This window comes from Sorex araneus, chromosome X (genome assembly GCF_027595985.1).
Source record: "Sorex araneus isolate mSorAra2 chromosome X, mSorAra2.pri, whole genome shotgun sequence".
Lineage (NCBI taxonomy): Eukaryota > Metazoa > Chordata > Mammalia > Eulipotyphla > Soricidae > Sorex > Sorex araneus.
Genome location: NC_073313.1, coordinates 268,517,444 through 268,540,857, shown reverse-complemented (window position 1 = coordinate 268,540,857; position 23,414 = coordinate 268,517,444). Strand labels below are relative to the sequence as shown.

Here is a 23,414-nt window from a genome sequence, read left to right as displayed (position 1 = left end):
GCCGTCAGCGCGGCCCCTCGGTCACCGGCCGGGGCGCGAAGCCCGCTGGTGCGGCTGGCGCCGCGGGCCGTGGCATCCTCGAGGACCCCGCCCCCCGCACGGCTGCAGCCACCCGGGGTTCTGCGCGCTGACGTGGGCGGATCAAAGCGGCTGCCCGCGCCTTATAAAGCCGCTTGGCCGGCGGCGCTGCAGACCGTGCGGCGAGAGCGGGAGAGCGCCAGCCAGCCGCGCGCCGGAGCCCAGCGCCCTCGGAGTCCGCGCCGGAGTCCCCGCGGAACCCCGCCGCCCGCCGCCCGCCCGGACCCCGACCCGGCCTCCCCTCGCCGCTTCGCCCGGACGGCGCCTCCCTGGCCGCCTGCCCAGCCGGCAGGGCGCTCGGCTCCACTGGGGGCCCGCCCGGCCCATCGGGGCGCACGGAGCGAGCGCTCCAGGAGGTGAGCCGAGGCGGGCGGCGGCGGGCGGGCAAGGGCAGGGGTGAGGCTGGACGGGATGTCCAGTGTCCCGTCCCGAGCGACTTAGACCCCCGTGCAAAGCGAGAGAGCGAACGGAGCGCGCTGTAGCACTCGTCTCCGCCGCACCCCGAGGAATGTCCCTTCGGGAGCGCGGCCGCGGGGCCCCGGGGGGCGCGGGCTCTCCGGGACGCGCGATGGAGCGGGGCTGTGCGCTTCCGGAGCTCCGACGCCAGCTTGCCCGGCCCGGTTCCGCCCGATCCGACCCCCTCCTTCGCCGCCGGCCCGCGGATGAGGTCACGCTGGAGCCTTCCCGCGGGTGGGGGACTTGGATCCCGCGGGCGGGCAGAGGGTGTGTGCGGAGAGAAGGTGGCAAAAGGCAGACCCGTGGCAGCTCGTGCCAGATGCGGGGGTGCGGAGTGGGAGAGCCGGCGCTGGGCTCTGAGAAGCGCTCCCAGGAACGCCGGCGAGGGAACGGAGCCCAGAGTTTGTTTACGGACCTGAGCTCCAGGGTGGGGTGGGGTGGGGGTGGGTGGTGAAGAGGAGAGTCCCTCCCGGCCCCTGGAACCCCGGCCCGGCCCCACACCTCCACCTCCGGGCTCTGACGTGCCCTCCGAGACTCAGGAGCAGAGGCGGGCTCCAGAGGGATCGTGAACGGTCCCCCGAGTGCCCGCACCCCACCCTCCCCCACTTTCCAAACAACGCGTCTCGGGGACCAGCCGGTGCGCGGTTGGCAACCGAGCTGGGAGCCACCCATGGCCAGGCCCGGGGCTGGGGGCAAAGGCGACTTGCGGGCCGGGCCTTGCAGGTAACCTTGAGGCGGCGGCGCGGGCGTGCGCGGCTCACGGGGTCCCGGCGCTGCTCAGCGCCGACCTTAGGCGCGGCGAGGACACTACCCCGCCAGTGCCCCGGCGTGCGTGGGGCCGCTCGGGCCAGACCCGGCTCCAGGGGTCGGGAGGTGCCGCCGGTGCCCACCCCCTTGGCTCCCAGGGAGCCTGGCAGTGCTGGCAGCGGGGCATCCAGAGTCCTTCCAACCACCTGTTGGAGCGGGGGTGCGCACTGCCCGGGCGGTGCCCTTTCTCCCGGACTGCAGGCGGAGCAGCTTAGACGCCCAACAGGGCCAGGGGCTGGGGGAGGAGAAGAGGAGAAGGGGCCCTAGGTCTGCTCACGACCCTGCCCCTGCGGCGCACCCTCCGGGCTGCTAGTGACAAGTGCGTGACTTTTCTACAGCCTGGGCGCAGAGGGCACTTGCCCCCACGCCTGACCTCACCCCCAGACAGGGACATTGAGGCCCAGGCTCGGGAAGGCACTTGCTAAGCGGCCCCACGGTGCTCAGCCACTGCCGAAACCTCCTCGAACCCCGGCTCAGCGCCCCCTGGCGGCCGGGGGCTCTCTGAAAGCAGCGGGGCACAGGCTGGCCATGCGGCTGACCAGGGCACGGGCACCCTAGATGGGATGGCTCCGTGGGGACCCAGAGGTCCAGGGTGGATGCAGCGGCCCTGGAAAGAACCAGAAGCAGATGGGAGGGGGATCTCTGGTATTTGGGCTAGACCATCATCTCCCACTAGTTCATCCCTTACCCCCCTTCATGCAGCCCCTTCCCGCTTCCCAGAAGTGTTGGGGCAGTCAGGAGAACCCCACTTGGGGAGGGGTGTGACAAAGAGCCTGGCGAGAGTTTAGAGTTTTGATTCTCTCCTTTTCCCCGCCCCAGCCTCCCTAGCCTCCTCTGGGTCTTGAGAACGTGGTCTATTTTCAGAGCCAGTAAAACAAGGGCTTGGGTGTGGGGTGGGTGGGAAGGGGCGCTCAGTGACAGCCCCCCCCCTTGGCACCTCCGTGGCTTGACCAGGCTGGTCTGTAGTAGGTGCCTCTGTGTTGGGCACTTGATGCTGGGCTCTGGAGGTGGGAGGTGTAATTCCGTGTCTCCTCTCTGCCTTCCTCTGGGTTACGTTGGACATTCCACGAGCAGTGGGGGTCCAGATGTGTGGGTGTGCGTCCGCACACCCCACGCAGGTGTGGGTGAGAGTGGAAAGTTGGCTGGGCGGGAGCCACAGTGCAGCGGGGAGGGCACTGCCTAGCGGGCGGCCTAGCGGGCGGCCCACCGGGCTTGCCTCTCCAGCACCCTTCGCCCGATCCCCGAGCGCAGAGCCAGGAGTAGGGCCTGGGCACCGCGGGGTGTGGCCCAAACACGAACAATAGCGGGCGCTCAGGCTCGCAGACTGCAAGGAAGCTGCAGGACCTGCGGGGACGGTGGCTGCAGTCCAGTGTCGATAAGGGGAAACTGAGGCTGCGCAAGCTCACGCCGCGCTCCCTTCTCGCTGCAGTGTCCCCAACGAAGGAGCGCGCTGCTTGCCCAGCGCCCTCACACTGTCTAGAATCGGCCCTCTGGAGAGGGACGGGACTTGGGCATCTCCGGGCCGACATTAGGTGTCGGTACAATTTGTGGGAAGCTGGGAAAGTAATGAATGTGGTGAGAATGAAGAAGAAAAACTTTAAAAAGAGCCAGAGAGCACTGCTCCGCGGCGCCGGCGCGGGCGGGGTCTCCGCGGCTCTGCGGCATCCGGGCGCCGCCTGGCGGCCGGACGCGGGATGGTGCCAGCCCGTGCGCTTCCCGGCGAGGCCACCCCGAAGCCCCCCATCCCTCGCCACCCCATCACCACCACGGGGACTCGGGGACCCCGGGCCTGAACGTCCATCTCCGTGCAGAGACCGTCGCCCTCCCACTGCGCATCCTCCCCTGGTGCCCAGAGAGCCCCCTGCATCTTGTCTTCTCGCGGCCGCTGGGTGGTCGCCGAGCCGGACAGTCAGGTTCCGTGGATGGTGAAGCTCGGGTTTCCCGTTCGCGAAACGAGGGACGCGACGGCTCCCGGCTTCTGGGGGTGCGAGGAGCAGCCAGTGCCACCACGATCGGAAAAGGCTCTCCGTAAACCCCAATCACAGCAGCGCGCCCAACTGAAGACGGGGTACCCCGAGGCCCAGCGGGGCGGGAGAACGCAAAGGCCAGCGCCAGCAGTCACCAGCGTTGCCGAGATGACCTGGCGCTGGACGCCGGACGCGCGGCCCCTCCCGCCAACCGCCCGCGCCCCCGGGGCCCGCTCCTTTCCGTCCCGCCCGAGGTGCGCGTCCCCGTGCCCGTTTCTCCCTGTCCCTTTGGCTCCGGGTTCCGGGGTGTCTCTGCACCTCTCGCCGCCTCTGCCCCAGTGCCCCTCTCCCCGGGGTCCAGCCGGGCCCCTCCCCGGCAGCCGGACCCCGGGCCAGCCCGCCTGGCGCAGAGGAGCGGCGGTCCAGGCTGCCCTCGCCGGACCCGCCCTGGCCGCGCCGCACCTAATTCGAGCCAGACGGCGGCGGCGTCCCGTCCCGGGCGGGCCCGACCCCTCCTTTGTAATCTGAAGACAGACGCCCCCCGCGCCCGCGCCGCGCTCACGCCCCCCGCTCTCCCCGGCTGCAGGCGGCGGGATCCGGCTGCTGGACGGTGCGGGCCCCGCGCCCGCCGCGCCACCATGAGGGCGCGGCCGCGGCTCTGCGAGGCGCTGCTCTTCGCCCTGGCCTTCCAGACCGGCGTGTGCTCCGGCATCAAGTGGCTGTAAGTAGGGGGCCCGGGAGCCCGAGTTTAGTCGGGGGTCTACCTGTGGAGACTGTCCTTACCGCGGGGTCGGACGGGATGTGGGGAGCGAGGTGCCCAGAGGCTTAGGGCAGAGGCCCCGGGGACAGACCTGCGGGACAGGGGCGCAGGCTTTGAGTCGGAGCCGGGACGGGGGTTCTGTGCTCAGGACTGCTTCCTGGGGCCGCCAGGTCATCCATCTGAGTAGTTAGAAGCCTGGACCTCAGCTCAGACCCGGGGGGGGGGGGAGGGGCGGGGGGGCAGCCGTGGAAGAGCCCCTGTAAAGGCACACGTGGAGGTTGGGCTCTGGACTAGATATTCCTGGTTGGGGGTCTCCTCTCCGCACCCCGCACCCCTCCCCTGGAGCTGCCCTTCTCTGATCTAGAGATCAGCCCCCACAGTAAATAACTCCAAATGCACCCTCCTCCATCCCTTATGTGTCCAGTTGGTGGGGGCCCGGGAAGGGGAGGAGCCTGATGGGGGTCCGTATTCTGGGAGGATTTCTGACGGGGTACCCCTGGCCAGAGTGAGGAGTCTCCGGAGTCTGTGGGGTGGCATATGCAGGGGGGAGTGTGGGAAAGTCAAGACAGAGTTCCAGGGTGGGGCGGGTGCCTGCAGATAACACCAGCCTGGCACCGTCTGTGGGGGCAGGGAGGGGCAGGGAGGAAGGTCAGTGGATTAGCTCCGGGGGCCAGGGTAAGCCTGGCTGGGCCACCCGCAAACTGCCCCAGTGAGACTGAGTTATTGATTAATTGATGGTTCAGGATGGGGAACCGCTTCCTGCCTGTCCTGTTTGGAAGGAGATGCCTAGGCGGTGTGTGTGAGTGTGTGTGTGTGTGGGGGGGGGCTTTTCCAGGACTCCCACTCCCCACCCTGGTTCCTTCCAGGACCCCACAGACACCAGCCTTCTGCTGCTGGGGCCTGGCACTGCCCTGCTGGCCACTTCTGAACTGAGTCCTGACCCTGCTGGCTCAGATAGGGAAAGGGGGGGGGGGCGTCCAGGGAGGAAAAGGTTCAGCTGCAGAACACAGGGCAGGCGTGGCGGGGGCAGGGGTGAGGCGGTCTACCCCTAGTGGGCCAGACCCCTGTGGCCTCGTGGATGCTGAGGCTCCACATGGGGCCTGCACATTGCCCTGCACTGCCACGTGGCAGAACAGATGGCAGCCACGATGCCCCCAACCACAGGGGACAGCCCAGAGTGAGTCGTAGGCTGCACATGAGAGCCAAGACTGTTGGGGAAGCTGAGCACATAGATGAGAGGGGGATGAGAGGGAGGGAGAGAGGGAGAGAGGGAGAAAGAGGGAGAGAGGGAGAGGGAGGGAGAGAGAGGAGGATCGAGACAGAGAGATAGAGGGAGAGGGAGAGGAAAGGAGAGAGAGGGAGACAGAGAGAGGAAGAGAGAGGAAGATAGAGACAGAGAAAGATAGGGAGAGGGAGAGAGAGGGGGAAGAAGAGAGAGGAAGGGAGAGAGGAAAGGAGAGAGGGAAGGGGAGAGAGAGAGGGAGAGTGGGGGGAGAGGGAGGGAGAGAGAGGGAAGGAGGGAGTGAGAGAGAGATCGAGGGAGGGAGAGAGGGAGGGTGGGGGCTCCTCCAGGCGGGGCATGTGCCTCCAGTGTGTGAGGTCTGGCTCCATCTCAGCACCACAGGAAAGAAAGACAAGGAAAAGGAAATAGAAAAAACAAAACCCAAACCCAGCAACTGCCAAGCCAAAAGTCCTCCCCAGTGGACTTTGTGCCGTGTCCTTGGGAGAGGACCACGCAAGCTGTGGAGTGGCAGGTAGATCTGTCCCCAGAGGGTCTGGACTGGGCTTCTAGGCGGGAATGAGATCAGAAGGAGGGAATGCCAAGGAGGAAGGAGGAAGCAGGTGAGAAGGCAGAGGCAGGGCGGGGCCTACGAGGAGCAGGCATGTGTTAGCTGCAGCTAAGGGCCCCGCCCCTGTTCCCAACGCTTCGTTTAACTGTGTATCATGAGGGGGAGGTGGGAGGTAGTCGTATCGGGCGTCCTACAGACGAGGAGTCTGAGGGTCAGAGACTCAGCCACGAAGCCGAAGTCACACAGCTAGCTGGTGGTGGCCATGAACTCAGAGCCCAGTGGCAAGGTCAGCCTCATGCTGGAGCTTAGAGGACAGAGGGGAGCAGGAATCTAAGAATAACTGCGATGGGGCCCGGAGAGATGGCACGTCGGGCAAGGCACTTGCCTGGCTGTCGCTGGTCTGGGGTAGATCCCAGCACCCCATACGGTCCCCTAAACCCTGCCAAGAGTGGTTCCTGAGTGTAGAACCAGGAGTAAGCCCTGAGCACTGCCAAGTGTCACCCAAACACACCCCCACCCCCCAAGAATAACCACTGCGTGTGCATGTCTGTGCATCTGTGTGTGTGTGTGTGTGTGTGTGTGTGTGCGTGTGTGTGCGTGCGCGCCAATGCCAGGCTCTGGTTTGAGTGCTTTATGTATATTATTTTATGTAAATCTCCCTCTGGGCCCAGAGAGAGAGTAAAGGAGATACGGTACTTACTTACCTTCATGAGGCTGACCCCAGTTCAATCCCCGGCACCCCATATGGTAGCCAGAGCCCTATTAGGAGAGATCCCTGAGCACAGAGCCAGGCGTAAGCCCTGAGCACCACTGTGTATGGCCCAGCCTCCTTCCCCGAAAGGCCCCCTAGGGAGGGCAGAGATAATTCTGTGGGTTGCATGTGGGCTGTGCATGCAGGAGACCTGGGTTTGATCCCAAGCACTGTGCGCTCCCTCGAGCACCGCTGGGCACACCTACCCCCGAACAGCAACAACAGAACTCTCCCGGCTGCCCTGTGAGGGCATCCTGCTTCCGCTCCTGCCATGCAGAGAAGGGGGCCAGAGAGAGCTCAGTGGGCGAGGCTGTGGTTTGCACGTGGGAGGCCTGGGTTTGGTCCTGGGGCAGTATGGTGCACCGAGCATGGCTGGTCAACCCCTCCCACACACAGAACCCCAGGGAGCCGTCTCAAACACCACCAGACATGGCCCCCAGAGAAACAAAAATGCAGAAAAGAGCTGAAGCAATAGTACAGTGGGTAGGGTGTTTGCCTTGCACCTGGCCAACCCGGGTTCGATCCCTGCTACCCCATAGGATCCCCAGACCCCACCAGGAGTTATTCCTGAGTGCAGAGCCAGGAATAAGCCCTGAGCATCACTGGATGTGAGCCCTAGACCCCGTCCAAACCCAGCCAAGACAGAAAAGCAGAAAAGGCCCGGGAGTCCCTGAGCCTCAGAGGCCACTGTGAGCGGGGCTGTTGTCCGGGACTCCTGCTTCCCCGGGCTTCAGAAGGTCAACAGAGGTCAAGGAGGTGTTTGACACAGCCGCACCGCAGCGGGGGCAAAGCCAACACAGAAACCCTCTGGCATGGGTAAGGGAGAGGGGGCAGCGGTGGGCTGGGTAAAAGCCAGCCTGGGGACCCCTCCCAGGCCCTGGGTCCCTCGGGTGCCCTCCCCGCCCCGTCAGTGGCAGCCTGGCCCGGGAGTGGGTTTCCTCTTGGAGGGGAAGTTGCAGGAAGGGGAGGTCAGCCGCCCGGTGTGGACCCCAGATCAGCCAGGAGAATTGGGTCCCTCTGGACCCCACGACCCTGTTGTCAGGCCTCTCTGAGCCTGTTTGCTCCCCTCTAAAATGGGGGGGTGTCAGGGAAGGGGCCCGGCTAGCCAGAAGGTGGCTGTAGCTTAGCTCCGTGCCCACAGTCAGGCCCCGCCCTTTCTTGCCCGTCATCTGGACGATGGGGAAGCCCCAGCCCTGAATGGGAGACCACCCCGGTGACCCCCAGACACAGGCCTGGGCGCCTGTGAACTCTCGGTCCCCTCCTGTCCTCTCGTCCACCTTCTCCCCCATGTCCCCACCCCCAGATAACCAAAATGTTTTCAATTAGGGTCTGCAGCGGCCGGTCGGGATGTCCAGACGGCGACTCCCCCTCCTCCCCCTCCTTGATTGCCTCCCCGAGGGGCCCTACTTAGAGACGGTCATTACTGCTAATTACCAGATGACCGCATCGCCCTCCTGGGGTGGAATGCTGGGCTGTCTCCGCGTCTCCCACCGGCCCACGCTCCGCCCCATCACTGGCTCCCGCAGCTCCCCGGGGCTCCAGACGCTTCCGTCTGCTGGGAGCATCTCTCCCCTCCCTGGCCTTTGGGAGGCTGACGCTTGGCCACCCTAGCGATGGACAGAGACGGCCAGTGGCTTCAGCTAATGACCCAGTGCAGAGCCTGGGGGCCTTGACCTTCGCAGTGCTGGGGGATGGCCTGGTCCAGCCGGCCCTGCAGGGGTCCAGACCCCCCTCCTGCCTCCCCCGCTGTGAGCAGGGATCCTGGGAGACAGCTGGGAGCTGGTTCACGCTGTGGCGCCCCCAGGGACCAGGTGCATGCAGGCACTGTGGCATCTCATGCCCCCTCCCTTGGGAGGGCAGGACTGGCTGGCAGGGCGGGCGGGTCAAGAGCCGCAGAGGGTGATGGCATCAGAGGGCTCAGCAGCCCGCCTGGGGGCAGCAGTGTCCCCTCGCTACAGAAGGGGCACAGTCCCCCGCAGGCTGGCCCTGGACTGCCCTGGGAACAGGACGACCCACAAGGGCAATGCTTACTTGGGCAGGGGGTGCTGTTCAATGGGTATTGCCTGCACAGGCTGCGAGGAGGGGCCCCAGGGTGGGGAGCCAGGGATGACGGGGCAGTCCCATTAGGTTACGGAACCACCTCTGCTCTTCCCCACTCCTCCAGACGTGCACCCAGGTCTACCGACGTCTCCCTGCTTGGGGTCCGGGAGTTGGGGATGGGCCAGTGGGGGTGGAGAGGGGGTTCAGCCCTGACCCTGGTCGATTGTGTTTAAGGCAAGCGCCCTATCGCTCTGACCCCTGGCTTCCCTTCTTGGTTTTGGGGCCACAGCCGTCAGTGTGCAGAGATTACTCCTGGCTCGGTGCTCGGGGGACCATGCAGTGTCTGGGATCAAACCTAGGCCTTCCACACACATGCTGTAGTTCTGAGCACTCTCTCTCTCTCTCTCTCTCTCTCTCTCTTCTTTTTTGGGTCACACCCGGCAATACTCAGGGGTTACTCCTGGCTCATGCACTCAGGAATTACTCCTGGCAGTGCTCAGGGGACCTATGGGATGCTGGGAATCAAACTCAGGTTGGCTGCGTGCAAGGCAAATGCCCTACCCGCTGTGCTATCGCTCCAGCCCCAGTCCTGAGCATTCTCTCAGGCTCATTCCTGTCACCCTGCAAGTGGAAATCACTCATTTGTGGAATATGAAGTAGCATAATAGGAGACTAACACCTAAGGGCAGTAGAGACAAGGGCCAGGAGGATCACTCCACAGTTTGGAAGCCGGCCTCATGTGCTGGGGGAAAAGACAGTTGAGATAGAGAAGGGATCAAGTCAATGATGGCTGGAGGGATCGCTTGGAATGGGAGATCCCGTGCTGAAAGTAGCCTAAGGACCAAATATAATGGCCTCTCAGTATCTGTATTGCAAATCATGACGCCCAAAATTAGAGAGAGTTCTTCTAGAAGGAATGTACCTGCCACAGAGGTGAGGGGCAGGGGGGAGGTGGGGGGTGGTGGTGGGAGGCACACTGGGAACAATGGTGGTGGAAAATGTGCACTGGTGGAGAGATGGGTGCTCAATCATTTTATGACTAAAACGTAATCATAAAAGTTTATGACTGTATCTCATGGTAATCCAATAAAAACAAATAGTGGAAATCATCTTATAGGGGACCGTGAGGACCAGAGAGGTTTAGTGCTTTGACCAGGTCACACAGCTGGTACCCAAAGTTTTTGCCTTCCCTTGGGCTGGACCCCTGGGCCTTTGCCTCCGAGCTCTCCAAGGTTTCTGCAGCCATTCACTGAGGACAGGACCTGCGTCATGTTGCTCTTGACTGAGCATAGGGAGTCAGTGCCCAGTGGGCCTGAGTGATATAGCACAGCGGGCTGGGCGTTTGCCTTGCACGCGGCCAACCCAGGTTCAATCCCCGGCAGCCCAGATGGTCCCCTGAGCACTGCCAGTGCTCCTGAGTGCAGAGCCAGGAGTGGTGGGTGTGACCCCAAAAACAAAAAGAGAGAATAGTTTCCAGGGATAGGCCCACAGGGAGAGGCGATTATCTAAGGTTAACGGCAGAGTCCGTGCTCAGACATGAGGGGCCCGTTACTGCACTTAGGGGGCACGTGCCTGATCCAGGTCTGACTCACAGCGCCCTCTGTGCCCCCTCTGCAGCCCCAGCATGGCAGGGTGCAGCCTTGAAGCCACCCGCCACTGAAAGGCCCAGGTAACCAAGGTAACCACTGCAGGCACCAAGCAGACGGCACCTTGGACCCGGGTCTAGACTCTCGGTTGTGTTGACCGAGGGCTGCCCTGTGGGGCCCGGGGGGCTGAACAGCGCTGTAGTCCTCCGATAAAGCCCTTTGTGCGGGGTTTACAGCCTAGCAGGCGAGTTTAATAATTACACGGCGCGGTGATGAAAAGCTCCCAGCTCGCTTATCGGCTCGGCCTGGGTTAATGGTCCGCTTGCTCGCAGACGCGCTTACCGTGATCTCGCACTCAGGGCTGTGTCTGCCTGGCACATTTTTGGGGAGGCGGGTGCTTATGCGAGAGGACGCCAGAGCTTGGTGAGCTGTGAAACTTGTGTGGTTCGGGACGTGACCAGAGTACAGCTCCAGGAGGGGGGGTGAGCCTTTGTCCTAGCTAGGCCCAGAGAGGGACAGCACAGTGCCCGAGCTCACACAGCGGCAGTGCATTGCCTCCCTGTCTCCTGCCTGTAGGAGTTCCCAGACCCCACCCCCAGGGAGAGGCCCGGACCCCACGGGCCCTCACAGCCTTCCTGCCACGGCTGTGGCCTTCCCCCTGCAGGGCGCTGTCCAAGACGCCGGCGGCGCTGGCCCTGAACCAGACGCAGCACTGCAAGCAGCTGGAGGGGCTGGTGTCGGCGCAGGTGCAGCTGTGCCGCAGTAACCTGGAGCTGATGCGCACGGTGGTGCACGCCGCGCGCGAGGTGGTGCAGGCCTGCCGCAGGGCCTTTGCAGACATGCGCTGGAACTGCTCCTCCATCGAGCTCGCCCCCAACTACCTGCTTGACCTCGAGAGAGGTAAGGAGCGGGCGGGGCACGTGGTGGGTGAGAGCGGGGGTGAGGGGCAGCCAGGGGCGCGGAGTGCATGGAGAAGACACAGAAGGAGACCCGGATCGAGGCAGGGCAGGGCCACAGGCTGGAATCAGTGAACAAGACGCACAGCGTGTGAGGTGTGGGACAGGGTGTGAGGTGTGGGACAGTATGTGAGGTGTGGGATGCTGTGTGAGGTGTGGGACGGCTTGTGAAGTGTGGGACAGTGTGTGAGCTGCGGGATGCTGTGTGAGATGTGGGGTGCTGTGAGGTGTGGGGCGGGGTGTGAGGTGTGGGGTGTTGTGAGGTGTGGGGTGCTGTGAGGTGTGGGGTGTTGTGAGGTGTGGGGTGCTGTGAGGTGTGGGGTGTTGTGAGGTGTGGGGCGGGGTGTGAGGTGTGGGGTGCTGTGAGGTGTGGGGTGCTGTGAGGTGTGGGGTGCTGTGAGGTGTGGGGTGCTGTGAGGTGTGGGGTGGGGTGTGAGGTGTGGGGCGGGGTGTGAGGTGTGGGTGCTGTGAGGTGTGTGGTGGGGTGTGAGGTGTGGGGTGCTGTGAGGTGTGGGGCGGGGTGTGAGGTGTGGGGTGCTGTGAGGTGTGGGGTGCTGTGAGGTGAGTGGCAGGATGTGAGGTGTGGGGTGTTGTGAGGTATGGGGTGGGGTGTGAGGTGTGGGGTGCTGTGAGGTGTGGGGTGGGGTGTGAGGTGTGGGGCAGGGTGTGAGGTGTGGGTGCTGTGAGGTGTGTGGTGGGGTGTGAGGTGTGGGGTGCTGTGAGGTGTGGGGCGGGGTGTGAGGTGTGGGGTGCTGTGAGGTGTGGGGTGCTGTGAGGTGAGTGGCAGGATGTGAGGTGTGGGGTGTTGTGAGGTATGGGGTGGGGTGTGAGGTGTGGGGTGCTGTGAGGTGTGGGGTGGGGTGTGAGGTGTGGGGCAGGGTGTGAGGTGTGTGGTGGGGTGTGAGGTGTGGGGTGCTGTGAGGTGTGGGGCGGGGTGTGAGGTGTGGGGTGCTGTGAGGTGTGGGGTGCTGTGAGGTGAGTGGCAGGATGTGAGGTGTGGGGCGGGGTGTGAAGTATGAGGCGGGGTGTGAGGTGGGGGGCAGTGTGTGAGTTGTCGGTCGGTGTGTGAGTTTTTGGTCAGTACAACAAATGTGTGTGCCGCAAGACGTGTGAGTGAAGGGTGGCTGGGCTCGGGGCTCTCTGGAGGGAGCACGTGAGGTGGGCAGTGGAGTCCGGACAGATGCGTTGATGGGTGTTGCTGGGCGATGCACAAGCTGATGCAGGGACCAAAGGACATCTGTGGAGACTTCCTGGAGGAGATGCCTCTAAGTTAGGTCTGGGACCCCGAAGTATAAGAAGAGGGGGCAGAAATTTAGGGGTCAGAAATATGCTCCTGGGGCTCCTCTCTGCCCTGGTCACAGCCCATCTTGGTCCAGTCCTGGGCAAAGGTCAGGATTTCCCAGTCACCTACACTCCAAAGCCAGCCCCAGGTGGGTGTTACCGCGAGGGTTGCTGGGAAAGTGGCGACTTGCTTGGAAGAACAGGGCCAGGAGCTGGACAGGCTGGAGCAGGTGCTTTGTATGTGGAGCTCCGAGGCCCCGTGCCTGGCATCTTATAGCTCTGAGCACTGGGCCGGAGCAGCCCCCAAGCACCAAAAAGAGGCAAAAAAGAAAGATGGGCCAGCGCTCAGGCACCCCATGGGCCATCACTAGGGCTCCCCCCTGCGCTGGGCCGAGACCACAGGTTTCTTCAGGGACCGGGGCTTCTTCTTCTTGTGTGGGCAGGGCCGGGCTCCCGCTGAAAGTGCTCCGGCAAGGGAGAAGGCCCCTGCTCGGCCCACCTGCCATCCGCAGCCCTTGTTTGGCAGCTGCCTCTCTCCTCTGCCTTCTGCCCCCCGCCCCCATGTGTCTGTGTGTCACTCTGAAGACACAGCCTTGGCGTGGGGGTCACACCGAGCTGACGCCGTGCGGGCTCCTGTTGGCCCCTCCCGCCCACAGACCGGGCCAGCCCGGGCCCTGCCCTCAGGCTGGGGGCACAGTGTCAAGCCCGAGGGCTTCAGGGCAGGAATCCCCTGAGGGGTGGCCTGGCTTCTGCTACAGCCGCTCAGGTGGCCTGCGGATGGGGAATGATGGGTGTGAGGGAGGGTGTGCCATGGGCATGCGAGGCTCTGTGTGAGTGTGAGAGAGAGAGAGGGAGGGAGAGAAAGACAGAGGGAGAGAGAGAGGAAGAGCGAGCGAGCAAGAGAAAGAGAGGAGAGAGAGGGAGAGAGAGAGAGGGAGGGAGAGAGGGAGAGAGGGAAAGAGAAAGAGAGAGAGAAGGAGATAGAGAGAGGGAGAGGGAGAGAGTGAGGGAGGAGAGAGAGGGAGAGAGAGAGGGAGAGAGAGGGAGAGAGAGAGAGGAAGGGAGAGAGAGGGAAAGAGAGGGAGGGAGAGAAAAAGAGAGAGGGAAAGACAGAGAGGGAGAGGGAGAGAGGGGGAGAGAGAGGGAGAGGGGGAGAGAGGGAGAGAGGGAGAGAGGGAGAGAGGGAGGGAGGAAGAGAGAGAGAGAGGGAAGGGTGGGGAGAGGGAGTGAACAGCTGGTGAGAAATGGCCAGTGCCCTCCTAGCACTGTTCTGCTCTCCCCTGGCCCCACCCACTTGCAGTGGCCCCTGCCCCCTTCGGGCCAGGGCTGGGGGGACGTGCCCGGGTCCGGCCCAGCCACTGACCCTGCCCCCACGGCTCCACAGGGACCCGGGAGTCGGCCTTCGTGTATGCGCTGTCGGCCGCCACCATCAGCCACACCATCGCCCGGGCCTGCACGTCCGGCGAGCTGCCCGGCTGCTCCTGCGGCCCCGTGCCAGGTGAGCCTCCCGGGCCCGGGAACCGCTGGGGAGGCTGCGCGGACAACCTCGGCTACGGGCTCCTCATGGGGGCCAAGTTTTCCGATGCTCCTATGAAGGTGAAAAAAACAGGATCCCAAGCCAATAAACTGATGCGTCTACACAACAGTGAAGTGGGGAGACAGGTAACCACCCCCCACCCACCCTGCCCCAGAGGTCGTGCTGTGCCACCCCCAGAGCGGGCTGCCACCATGGGCCCCGGGGGAGGGGGGGCGGGCCCCTGTTGGCCCGTGCTGGCATGTCGCTCCCCACCCTCAGCTCTGCCCTCTCTAGCTGGGGGCCTCCTCCTCCTCTCTCTGGGGGTCCGGGACTGGGGATGAGACAAAGGTGCCCCCCCGAGTTCCTGCCTGGCTCTGGTGCTGAAGGCTGTCCTCCGCCCCTGCCCGCCGTGGAATCAGGCCCTTCCCCGGGGGTCACCGCTGTGTGGGGCAGGAGGCTCAGAGGGGGCTGGAGGTGGGCGCTGGGCGGGGGCGCGGGGGGAGAACGGGGACGGGGCCAGAGACTAACCCCAGGGTGCTCTCTCCTTGGATCTCAGAGGGTGCCCCCGGCTGTAAGCCCAGCCCAGCCCCGAGCACGGCCCTCCCTCTTGCACCATCGAGGGCTGGGTGAGCATGTGCAGACGAGAATGGATCTTCTTTAACAGCGGGGGCAGCACAGCGGGGAGGGCGCTTGCCTTGCACGTGGCCAGCCTGGGCTCAATCCCCGCACCCTGTATGTTCCCCGGGCACCACCAGGAGTGACTCCTGAGCATCACTGGGTGTGGCCCCCAGACAAACAAAAGGAACTGAGCTGCAGAACTGCTCTGCTCCGTGCCGCGGGACCCTGGGCTGGACCCTGGGCCGGACACTGGGCCGGGAAGGGTTGGTTTTCCTGCCTGAGGCCACAGCCCCCACTGTGGGAGCACCAGGGCCCCCCAAGTTGCCGCCCCTCTCCTGAGGCTCAGGAGCCACATGCTCTCCACAGCTGTGGGCTCGATTCACAGGTGCTCCAAGAGTGGGGGGAGCATGGGGAGCTCAGCCAGAGACCAGAGAGCCAGCCTGGGGGCCCCAGCACAGAGGATTCTGGGGTGTGCCGGCTGTTTCTGGATAGTTGGGGAAACTGAGTCATACTGTGGGTTTTTAGAAAACCTGCCAGCACCACAGGACACCGGTGCCCCATCCGGGTACACCCAGTGAGCCCCCACCCAGCACCCAAGTGCAGGCCTGAGCAGCCAGCACCCCTCACTCCACAGTGCACTCCTGGGGCCCATGGCAAGGAACTGAGTAGTGGTCCGTGGGACAGACCCCCGCAGCCCCATCTTCTGAGGGACAGACCCCTACAGCCCCTCGCTCCTGCCACAACTTTCCCTGCCCTGGGGACGCCGTGGTGGTGCGTGGCTATGTCTATCCACCACGTGCTCTGTGGCTTTGCCAGGTCCAGCGCCGTGGCCAGACTCCCTCTCCTCCTCCCTCTCGCTCACGACCCAGGCCAGCTCCCTGCCAACCCACCAAGGAATTGGGACAAGTCCTTGACCTCTGTGTGCTTGTTTCCTCATCCATACGAGGCCAGGGTGGGCAGAGGGCTGGGCCCAGCGTGCCAGGTATGGAGGGTGACAGCCCAGCTGGGTGTGGGCCTCAGGCCTCGCACCTCCGCTCTGGGAAACTGAGGCCCAGGGAGTAGCCAGAGCTGCTGTGGTCACTCCTTGGAAGGACCAGTCCGGCCTGTCACGATTCCACTTCCACGGTTTACAGAACCTCATTTGCCGCCTTGAGCCCTTCCAACAGAGGCCCTCAGGGGCCCCAGCGCCCCACTCTTGTCCATGGGGGTCCCAGCGCCCCCTCCTGCCCAGAGCGCCCCTTCTGCCTTCTGGTTCCTCCAGCCCTCCTAGCCCCAGTCTGGGGGAGAGGAAGACCATGGCACAAAGTCACTCTGAGGCTTCCCCGCTGTGTCCCCTGGGGCAAGGCCTCCACCTCGCTGAGCCCCCGTTTCCCTTTTAAAAATGAGAGGATGGGGCTGGAGCAATAGCACAGCAGGTAGGGCGTTTGCCTTGCACGAGGCCGACCCGGGTTCGATTCCCAGCATCCCATATCGTCCCCTGAGCACCGCCAGGGGTAGTTCCTGAGTGCAGAGCCAGGAGTGACCCCTGTGCATCGCCAGGTGTGACCCAAAAAGCAAAAATAAAATTAAAAAAATAAAAATGAGAGGAATAATGCCACCGCCATGCCAACACCGTGCCTGTCCGCCCAGCCAGCCGGTGCCCCAGGTGCCACCTTCGGGAGGGCACTCAGCTGCCAGCGCTGCCAGTGCGGCTCCTCCTGCCCCCCAACTCTGTGGCCCCCCCTCAGAGCAGCAGAGCCCCTCCCTGGAGACTTGGGGACTCCCCGAGAGGGCCCCGGGGGGTGGGGAGGGGACTCTGGCCGCAGCCTGACGCGACCCCTGTCCGCAGGCTCTGCGCGCGGCCCTGGAGGTGAAGTGTAAGTGCCACGGGGTGTCGGGCTCCTGCTCCATCCGCACCTGCTGGAGAGGGCTGCAGGAGCTCCGGGACGTGGCTGCCGACCTCAAGACCCGCTACCTGTCGGCCACCAAGGTGGTGCACCGGCCCATGGGCACCCGCAAGCACCTGGTACCCAAGGACCTGGACATCCGGCCCGTGAAGGACTCGGAGCTGGTGTACCTGCAGAGCTCGCCCGACTTTTGCATGAAGAACGAGAAGGTGGGCTCCCAGGGGACGCAGGACAGGTAAGGGCACCCAAGCCCATGGAGTGGTGGGGGGGTGCCAGGGTCCCGGGGCCTCAGGGACACGGCTGTTGAGCATCAGGAGGGGCCCTTGGGACTGGACACTGGTGGAGGCCCCCTCATGGGAACAGATGGCAAGAGGCGGGGCTCAGGGGTCCCAGGAAACGTTCACCTGGTGAATCAGTGAAGGACAAATGTCCACACCTGCTCATTGGACAGATGAGGAACTGAGGCTCGGGGAGGGGGAGGGGAGCATGGTCAATGAAGCAGGGCGGGACGGGCGGGGCAGGGCGGGATGGGGCGGCACAGCCGGGGCCAGGCAGAAAGTCTGCCGGGGCAGCCACTCTTCAGACAGTCCGGCCTGCTGTACACTGCCCCAGCACACACCTACCCCTCCTGCGCCCCCCACAGAGTCAGGGCTGGCGCCTCCACAGCCCTAACACTGCCACTGCAGGGTCTCCACCAGGGAGGGTGCCTTCGGGGGCTGCAGACCCACTGTGTGCAAGGCAGGGTAGGTTTGCAGACCCACTGTGTGCCCGATGGGTGGGACTTCAGACCCATGATGTGACCGACCAGCAAGGTGAGGCTGCAGACCCACTATGTGTCCGCTAGGATGGTGCTCTGCACCCACTGTGTGTCCATGGGGGGGCTGTAGGCCCACTGTGTGCCCAGCAGAGTGGGGCTGCAGACCCACTGTGTGTTCCTGCCATCCTGAGCTGAGAGAGGCAGGCAGGCCCACAGTCCTACTGCTCTGGGAAGTTCTCCTGTGTCTTCCAAGGAACATACGAAAGTCTGGCCGGGGCGGGCAGGGAGGGCCTGCCGGCCGGGTTTCCCCGAGGTGTTGGCCGGGAACCCTTTTATTAAGGAGCCCTAATAGCATTCCACAACACTCTTGTTCTGCGGGTGAAAAGAATATTGAAGCCGAAAGAGGGTGTCTGCGAACGCGTCTGGCACATAGTTGGGGCCCAGCCAGCCCCTGCTTCCTCCGCAGCCCACGTTTGTCTCCAAGAGCAGGGGGGCTGCGGGGGCCCCATCCGCATGGCCCTGGCCAGCGGCTCTGCGAGGAGGCCCAGGCGCCCATCTGGAGGCCAGATTGAGGGGGTCAGGAGGGCGAGGATGGAAGCAGCTCAGGCCAGGGGCAGGAGGGAGCGGGCCGGGGACTGAGGCAGGTTAGGGGTGTCCATGGGGGTCCGTGTGTCTGGTGGGGGGACGCTGCCCACCCTGACCTCGCCCCTCATGGCAGGCTCTGTGTCTCTCTGGGCCTGCCCCTTCTGCTTTCGGCCCCGCCCAGCACCCTGACCCCAGTGTCTCTTCTCTCTCAGCTGCCTGCGCCCCAGCCCGCAGTGCTGGCCACTGACCGTCCCACCCTGGGACTCCACCTCAGCTCTGCCTCTGAGGTGGCCTTCGCCAACATCTGTGTCAATCCACGTTTTCTGCTATAACAAAGAACCCCAGGGTCCTTCCCAACACGCTAGTGTCATGCAGTGTCATGGGTACAGGGGAGGGATGGGGACACCCCATGTTCAAACTGTCACAGAGGATGTCCCAGAGGCAAGGAGAGCCTGGTGAGGCCCTGACCCAGACTGAAGATCCAGGAAAGCTTCCTGGAGGAGGGGGCAGTGGTGTTCCCAGTTAGGGGGTTGGGCTTGAAGGAAGTTTTCTTCATTGAAGACAGGTGCACAGGTGCTGTCCCTGGGGGCGCTCCTGGCCGGGGACTGAGGTCTCCTCAGCACACAGGATTCCAGAGCTCAGCCTTCACGAGTCCGTGCTCCCTCAAGTGCTCCTTCTCCCAGCCTGTGCCACCCAGTGCCACTGGCCTCTGCCAGGGCCTGTGTCCTTTCTCCGGGTCCCTCCTGTCCCTGTTCAGCCCAGACACCAACAGAGGCCTGGCAGCCCCAGCTCAGAGCAGCAGACCCCTCACTGGAGGCGTCCAGCTCTGCCACGGTGCCCTTGACATCCTGGGGCCCTGGCACTGGCCTGCCAGCCCAGCTGGCCCGGAGATTCCTCTAGAATGGTGCCGGGAGCCCAGCTTGGGAGAACCCGCTCCCTGCAAAAAAAAGCAGAGTACAGTACAAGCCAGCTTTACTTCTGTTGCTCCGAAATTAAACAAGTTAAAGATTCCGGGGGAATGGCGCCAGAGCGATGGTCCAGCGGGGAGGGTGCTTGCTTGCATGCGAACCTCGGCTTCCCACATGGTCCCCTGAGCCCCGCCAGGAGTGCTCCCTGAGCACTGCAGGGTGTGGCCCCCAGACCCGAAACAAGCAAAAGGAAAGATTGGGTGGGAATTCACGCTGGTGGGTGAGCTTGGACCCTGCTGAGCACGACGGTAACGGCAGGACACGCCCCGCCCCCCAGAGCTGCCCAGTAGAGACGCAGCCTGGGCTCGGGGAGGAGTGGCACTGACGTTCCCGGAGGTGTGGGGTGCTGAGTGCGCCTCGGGGCGGGGCCTGCGGAGGGGGTGCCGCCAGCTCTGACCTCCCCGCCCCCCGCAGGCAATGCAACAAGACGTCCCACGGCAGCGACAGCTGTGACCTCATGTGCTGCGGCCGCGGCTACAACCCGTACACGGACCGCGTGGTGGAGCGGTGCCACTGCAGGTACCACTGGTGCTGCTACGTGACCTGCCGCCGCTGCGAGCGCACCGTGGAGCGCTACGTGTGCAAGTGAGGCGCGCCGGCCACTGCCCCTGCCAGCGGGGCTGGACAGCACAGGCACCGCCCGGGGAAACTGACTGAGCCCGGGGCGACCCTCGCGGGCATCCAGGCTGGCCCGAGAAGCCAGGGGCGGGGGACCGGCGACCCTCACGCCGGACACTCTCGCCGCCAGGACTGTCCCCCTCTGAATGTTCTGCCCACCGAGCCCAGGCCGCCCCCCCCCCCGTCCAGGTTGGAACCCCCCAGCCCACCACATGGAACCACTAGTTTGGGTTGTAAATGTTTTTTGTTTTGTTTTGTTTAATCTCTCTCTTTTTTCCCTTCCTCTGGGATGTGGGAGCTACAGAAATATTTATAAAACAGCTTTTTCTTGGGGGGTGGCTCGCCTCAATTCCTCCTTATATATTTTATATATATATAAATATATATAGATGATGATCTCTATTTTAAACAAGCGTCTGAAACAGCTGTATGGAATAAATGCCGGGAACCTCAGCTGGCCTGCCCTGCCGGGCCTCCTCGAGGGAGCGCGGGGGATGCTGGGGCCTGGGCATCCCTGCCCTGACCCCACACACATGCCCTCCGCCCCCTCTGGCCCAGCTGGCCGCTCCTGTTCCTGGGGACGCCCCACCTGGCTGTCCTTGGACCCAGGCGCTGCCTTGAGAGAACAGCACCCCCTACCCCACCCCCCGTGCCAAACAGAGGACAAAGACCTGGAGAGGGGGACCAGGGGCCAGGCAGACCCAGACCCCAGTGTGATCCTGGAGAAGGCTTTGCCACACTCGAGCCTCTGTTTCCCCACTTGTCCAAGAGGTGTTGGGTGGGCCAGAGGAGCAGCACAGCAGGGAGGGTGTTTGTCTCGCACGCGGGCGACACAGGTTCGATTTCTGGCACCCTATGTGTCCCCAGAGCACCGCCAGGAATTCCTTCATGCAGAGCCAGAAAGGCCTGAGCACTGCTGGGTGTGTCCCAAGCAGTCCCCTCCCCCAAGAAAGCACTAAAAGGGTGCCAGGGTTACAGCTGGAGGAGGGCGATGGGGACCCGTGGGGTGCCTGCCGTGGCGGGTGTGGAGGCCCCGGGGTCTGGGCATGGAGGGTGCTGAGGGGGCGGAGGGAGCCTCTGGACTCTGAGGGGCGCTGGGAGGGCTGGCTGGGCAGGGACAGCCAGGGCCAAGCTGGGAGAGGCGGGGTGCGGGCGGGGCCTGAGGAAGCGCACGGCTCTGTCCTGCACACAGCGAGAGAGCAGACCCTCTCCACAAAACCTTCAATGACCCGGCTCCTGCCCAGCCTGGGGCCTTTGAGAGCAGTCCTAGCAGCTGTAAACGTCCACTCTCCTTCCAGGCCTAGCTGAATGTCCCCTCTTCCAGGAAGCCCTCCCTGACCAGCCCAATCTGAGCCTTTGGCCTCCTCTAAGTTCCTGGGGCCACTGTGCGGAGTGAAGGCAGAGACTTTGTCTGCCTCCCCCACTAGCTAGGCCTCCTCTGGGGCTCCCTCAGGGACCTGCCCCACACACCCGGAAACCTGGAATCTGGAGTTCTGGCCAGATAAAGCAATACAGGCTTGCAGGGCTTCCTCCGTATCTCTTTGTCTGCTTGCCTCCCCACGCAGTGCTCAGCGGGTCTGGGGCCTCTCCCAGACTGGGCCAACCAGGCCAGCGGCCACACAAGAGCAGAGGGTGTGGCTGCCGGCCAGGGGAGCCGGGCCAGCCTGGCAGTACAGCCCGGGCTGCAGCGGAGGCCCCGGGACATCTCTGGCCGATGCTTTGGCTCTCGACCAGGGCAGGCAAGTGGGGAAGGCGGAGCGGACGCTCCCGTCACAAGGGCAGGCTGATGAGTGGCCCCGGACTGTGGCCCCAGCCGTGCTCCTGTCGGCTGAGTATTCCGACATCTGACAGGTGAGGGGACCAGGCCATGCAGAGGGGAGGCGCTTCCCCACCAGCGCCCCTCTCAGCAGCCCCCCCCACCCCGTTTGCCTGATGCAGGGCCAATGCCGGCCGCTTCGTGACACCACACAAGGGTCCCCGATGTCGCTGGAGATTTCTGGCTCTGGGGGTCTGAGCGTGAGAATCCTCAGCCCACCAGGTGGGAAGCCGCAGACGCCCCCCAGACACCCCAAAGAACGGCCAAGCCCCCTGGACCGCGGTGTTCAAGCTGGTTCAGCTCCTTCCTGGGGCCCTGGCGGAGCCAGGGGACATGGGAACTGGGCAGGAAGGATGGTCCAGGCCCCCCAAGGAGCAGGTGTGGGAGGCCGGGGAGGGCGACTCAGGGCGCTTGGGAGCAAACAGGAACTCGGCCGAAGAGGGCGAGATTAGTGTGGTGGGAATGGAGAGAAGAGGCAGATAAGAGCCTCGGGGGAGGCTGGGTCAGGCCAGAGAAACAAGCCGGCTGGGGGGTGGGTGGCCCCCCGCACACTGGCCCTGCTGTGGCCCAGTCCTGGCTGGCGGCTGCACTGCCCCGCCCCGCCCAGGACCCCAGACTCCAGTAAGTGGAGGGGTGGGGGAGGAGGCAGGAAGGCCCCTCCCGCCTCCTGTCTCCTCTACTGTGTCTGAGGGGCCAGTGGGAAGGGCAGGGCCGGGCCCCAGGCTAGACCCCCGGACACCAGCCCGCAGCCCGCCCCCACTGCCACTGCACGTCCAGGCCGCAGGTCCCGCTGAGCTGTCCCAGCGGTCAGCCAAGGGGTGCCTGCAAGGGGGAGGACTGATGCACGGCTCCGATCCTGGGTGCTTGTCACAGGAACTGGGCCTGCCCCCTCCCCGGGTTTTGGACACCATCTCCCCAGTGGACAGCGGATCTGCCAGTCCCAGCCGTCCCTCCCAGCCGAGGACCCCCCGGTGAGGTGGTGCCCCCTTCCCTGAGCCCTGAGCCCAGAGTGGCAGAAGGTGGAGAGACACTGAGTCTTTGTCAGTGTCAGTGGTCAGGAGTGAGCCTCATGGAGGGCTTCCCGGAGGTGGTGTTCTTTGCACTGGGTCTGGCAAGCTACTCCGGAGGAGGAAAGAGAGCAGGGCTCTGTGTGGGGGCAGAGAGGGAGTGTCCGGAATGCAGGGGCCAGAGGTCGGTCACGGGACCCCCGCCAGGCTGCCTGGGGCCCAGGTCTGGGACGTGAGCATCTTCCACACTGGGGCGCTGGCTGCAGGGGCGTCACCCTCCACCCGCCCGCCAGGCCGCCCACCCGCCTCGATGGCTGGTTTCTGCCGAGTTAACGGCCTTGTTTTACGGGCCCCTTTGCTCCCGTAGCCCAAATCAATATCCGCTCGGCTCCCCGGCCCCTTCCCGGCCCCTTGGTCCCCGCGGCCTCCCCCGCTGGGCTGCACTGCAGGGTGGGGGCTCGTGCTGCAGCAGATGCTGTGCCCCCGTCGCCCCCCATCCCCAGAGAGCGTTTGGGGCTCAGTGCCAGCGTGCCTGGACTCAAGGACCCCAGACTCCTCCACCTGAGATGTCCTGGATAGGGAGGCCCATGCCCCCCTAGAAGCCTCCCAGGCCTGACCCGGGGTGGGCAGAAGGACATCCTAGTCGGCTGTGCCCCCACCCCAGCCTCTGGGGGGCACCCTCACTTCTGTTCACAGTTGCCATCACGGAGCGGCTGGAAGGAGAAGGGTGGTCTGTGGGCACCTCTCCGGATGTTTGGTGGGCAGAGAAGGGTGCCCCCCCGAGGCCACACACTGGCCTGTCTGGCCCCCCGCCCAACCCACAGCCTCTGCCCAACCCAGTTTCTGCTCCTCTCCCTGTTGGCTCTGGATATTCTTGTCGCCACCAAGTGGGCCTGAAGCCTCGGGACAGCCCAGGAGGCCACGGCGACACTCCCCTGGCCAGGCCCACCCCTGGTCTGGCTACTGCCCCCTTCTGGGACTCAAGACAGCAGGCCCAGCGGCCAGGGATGGCCACGCGCCCTGGGTCTGAGGCCGGGCTCAGGTCCCGGCTCCGGGTGGGCCCCTCTGAGGGTGCTGCTGCTGGTGACAGGTGCCCCCCACCCCAGTGAGCCCGGCCGGAAGGGCATAGACCAGGCTGCTCCTGCAAGCACTCGTGCCCGCCCCAGCCTGC

General features: G+C 64.4%; 1 protein-coding gene across 1 annotated transcript; it reads left to right on the top strand.

The window, feature by feature from the left end:
- Positions 1-213: 213 nt before the first annotated feature.
- Positions 214-19,733, top strand: WNT11 (Wnt family member 11). Its single transcript, XM_055122671.1, has 6 exons — positions 214-434; positions 3,895-4,029; positions 10,900-11,135; positions 13,857-14,134; positions 16,435-16,727; positions 19,217-19,733. The coding sequence occupies exons 2-6, from the start codon at positions 3,947-3,949 to the stop codon at positions 19,389-19,391; spliced, it is 1,065 nt and encodes a 354-aa protein (XP_054978646.1). The 5' UTR covers positions 214-434; positions 3,895-3,946; the 3' UTR covers positions 19,392-19,733.
- Positions 19,734-23,414: the final 3,681 nt, after the last annotated feature.

Excerpts from the sequence above, each read along its gene's own strand:
- WNT11 (XM_055122671.1), top strand. The coding sequence starts at position 3,947 with ATGAGGGCGCGGCCGCGGCTCTGCGAGGCGCTGCTCTTCGCCCTGGCC. Across the intron at positions 4,030-10,899 it reads TGCTCCGGCATCAAGTGGCT|GGCGCTGTCCAAGACGCCGG; the intron begins GTAAGTAGGGGG and ends TTCCCCCTGCAG. Across the intron at positions 14,135-16,434 it reads ACAGTGAAGTGGGGAGACAG|GCTCTGCGCGCGGCCCTGGA; the intron begins GTAACCACCCCC and ends CCCTGTCCGCAG.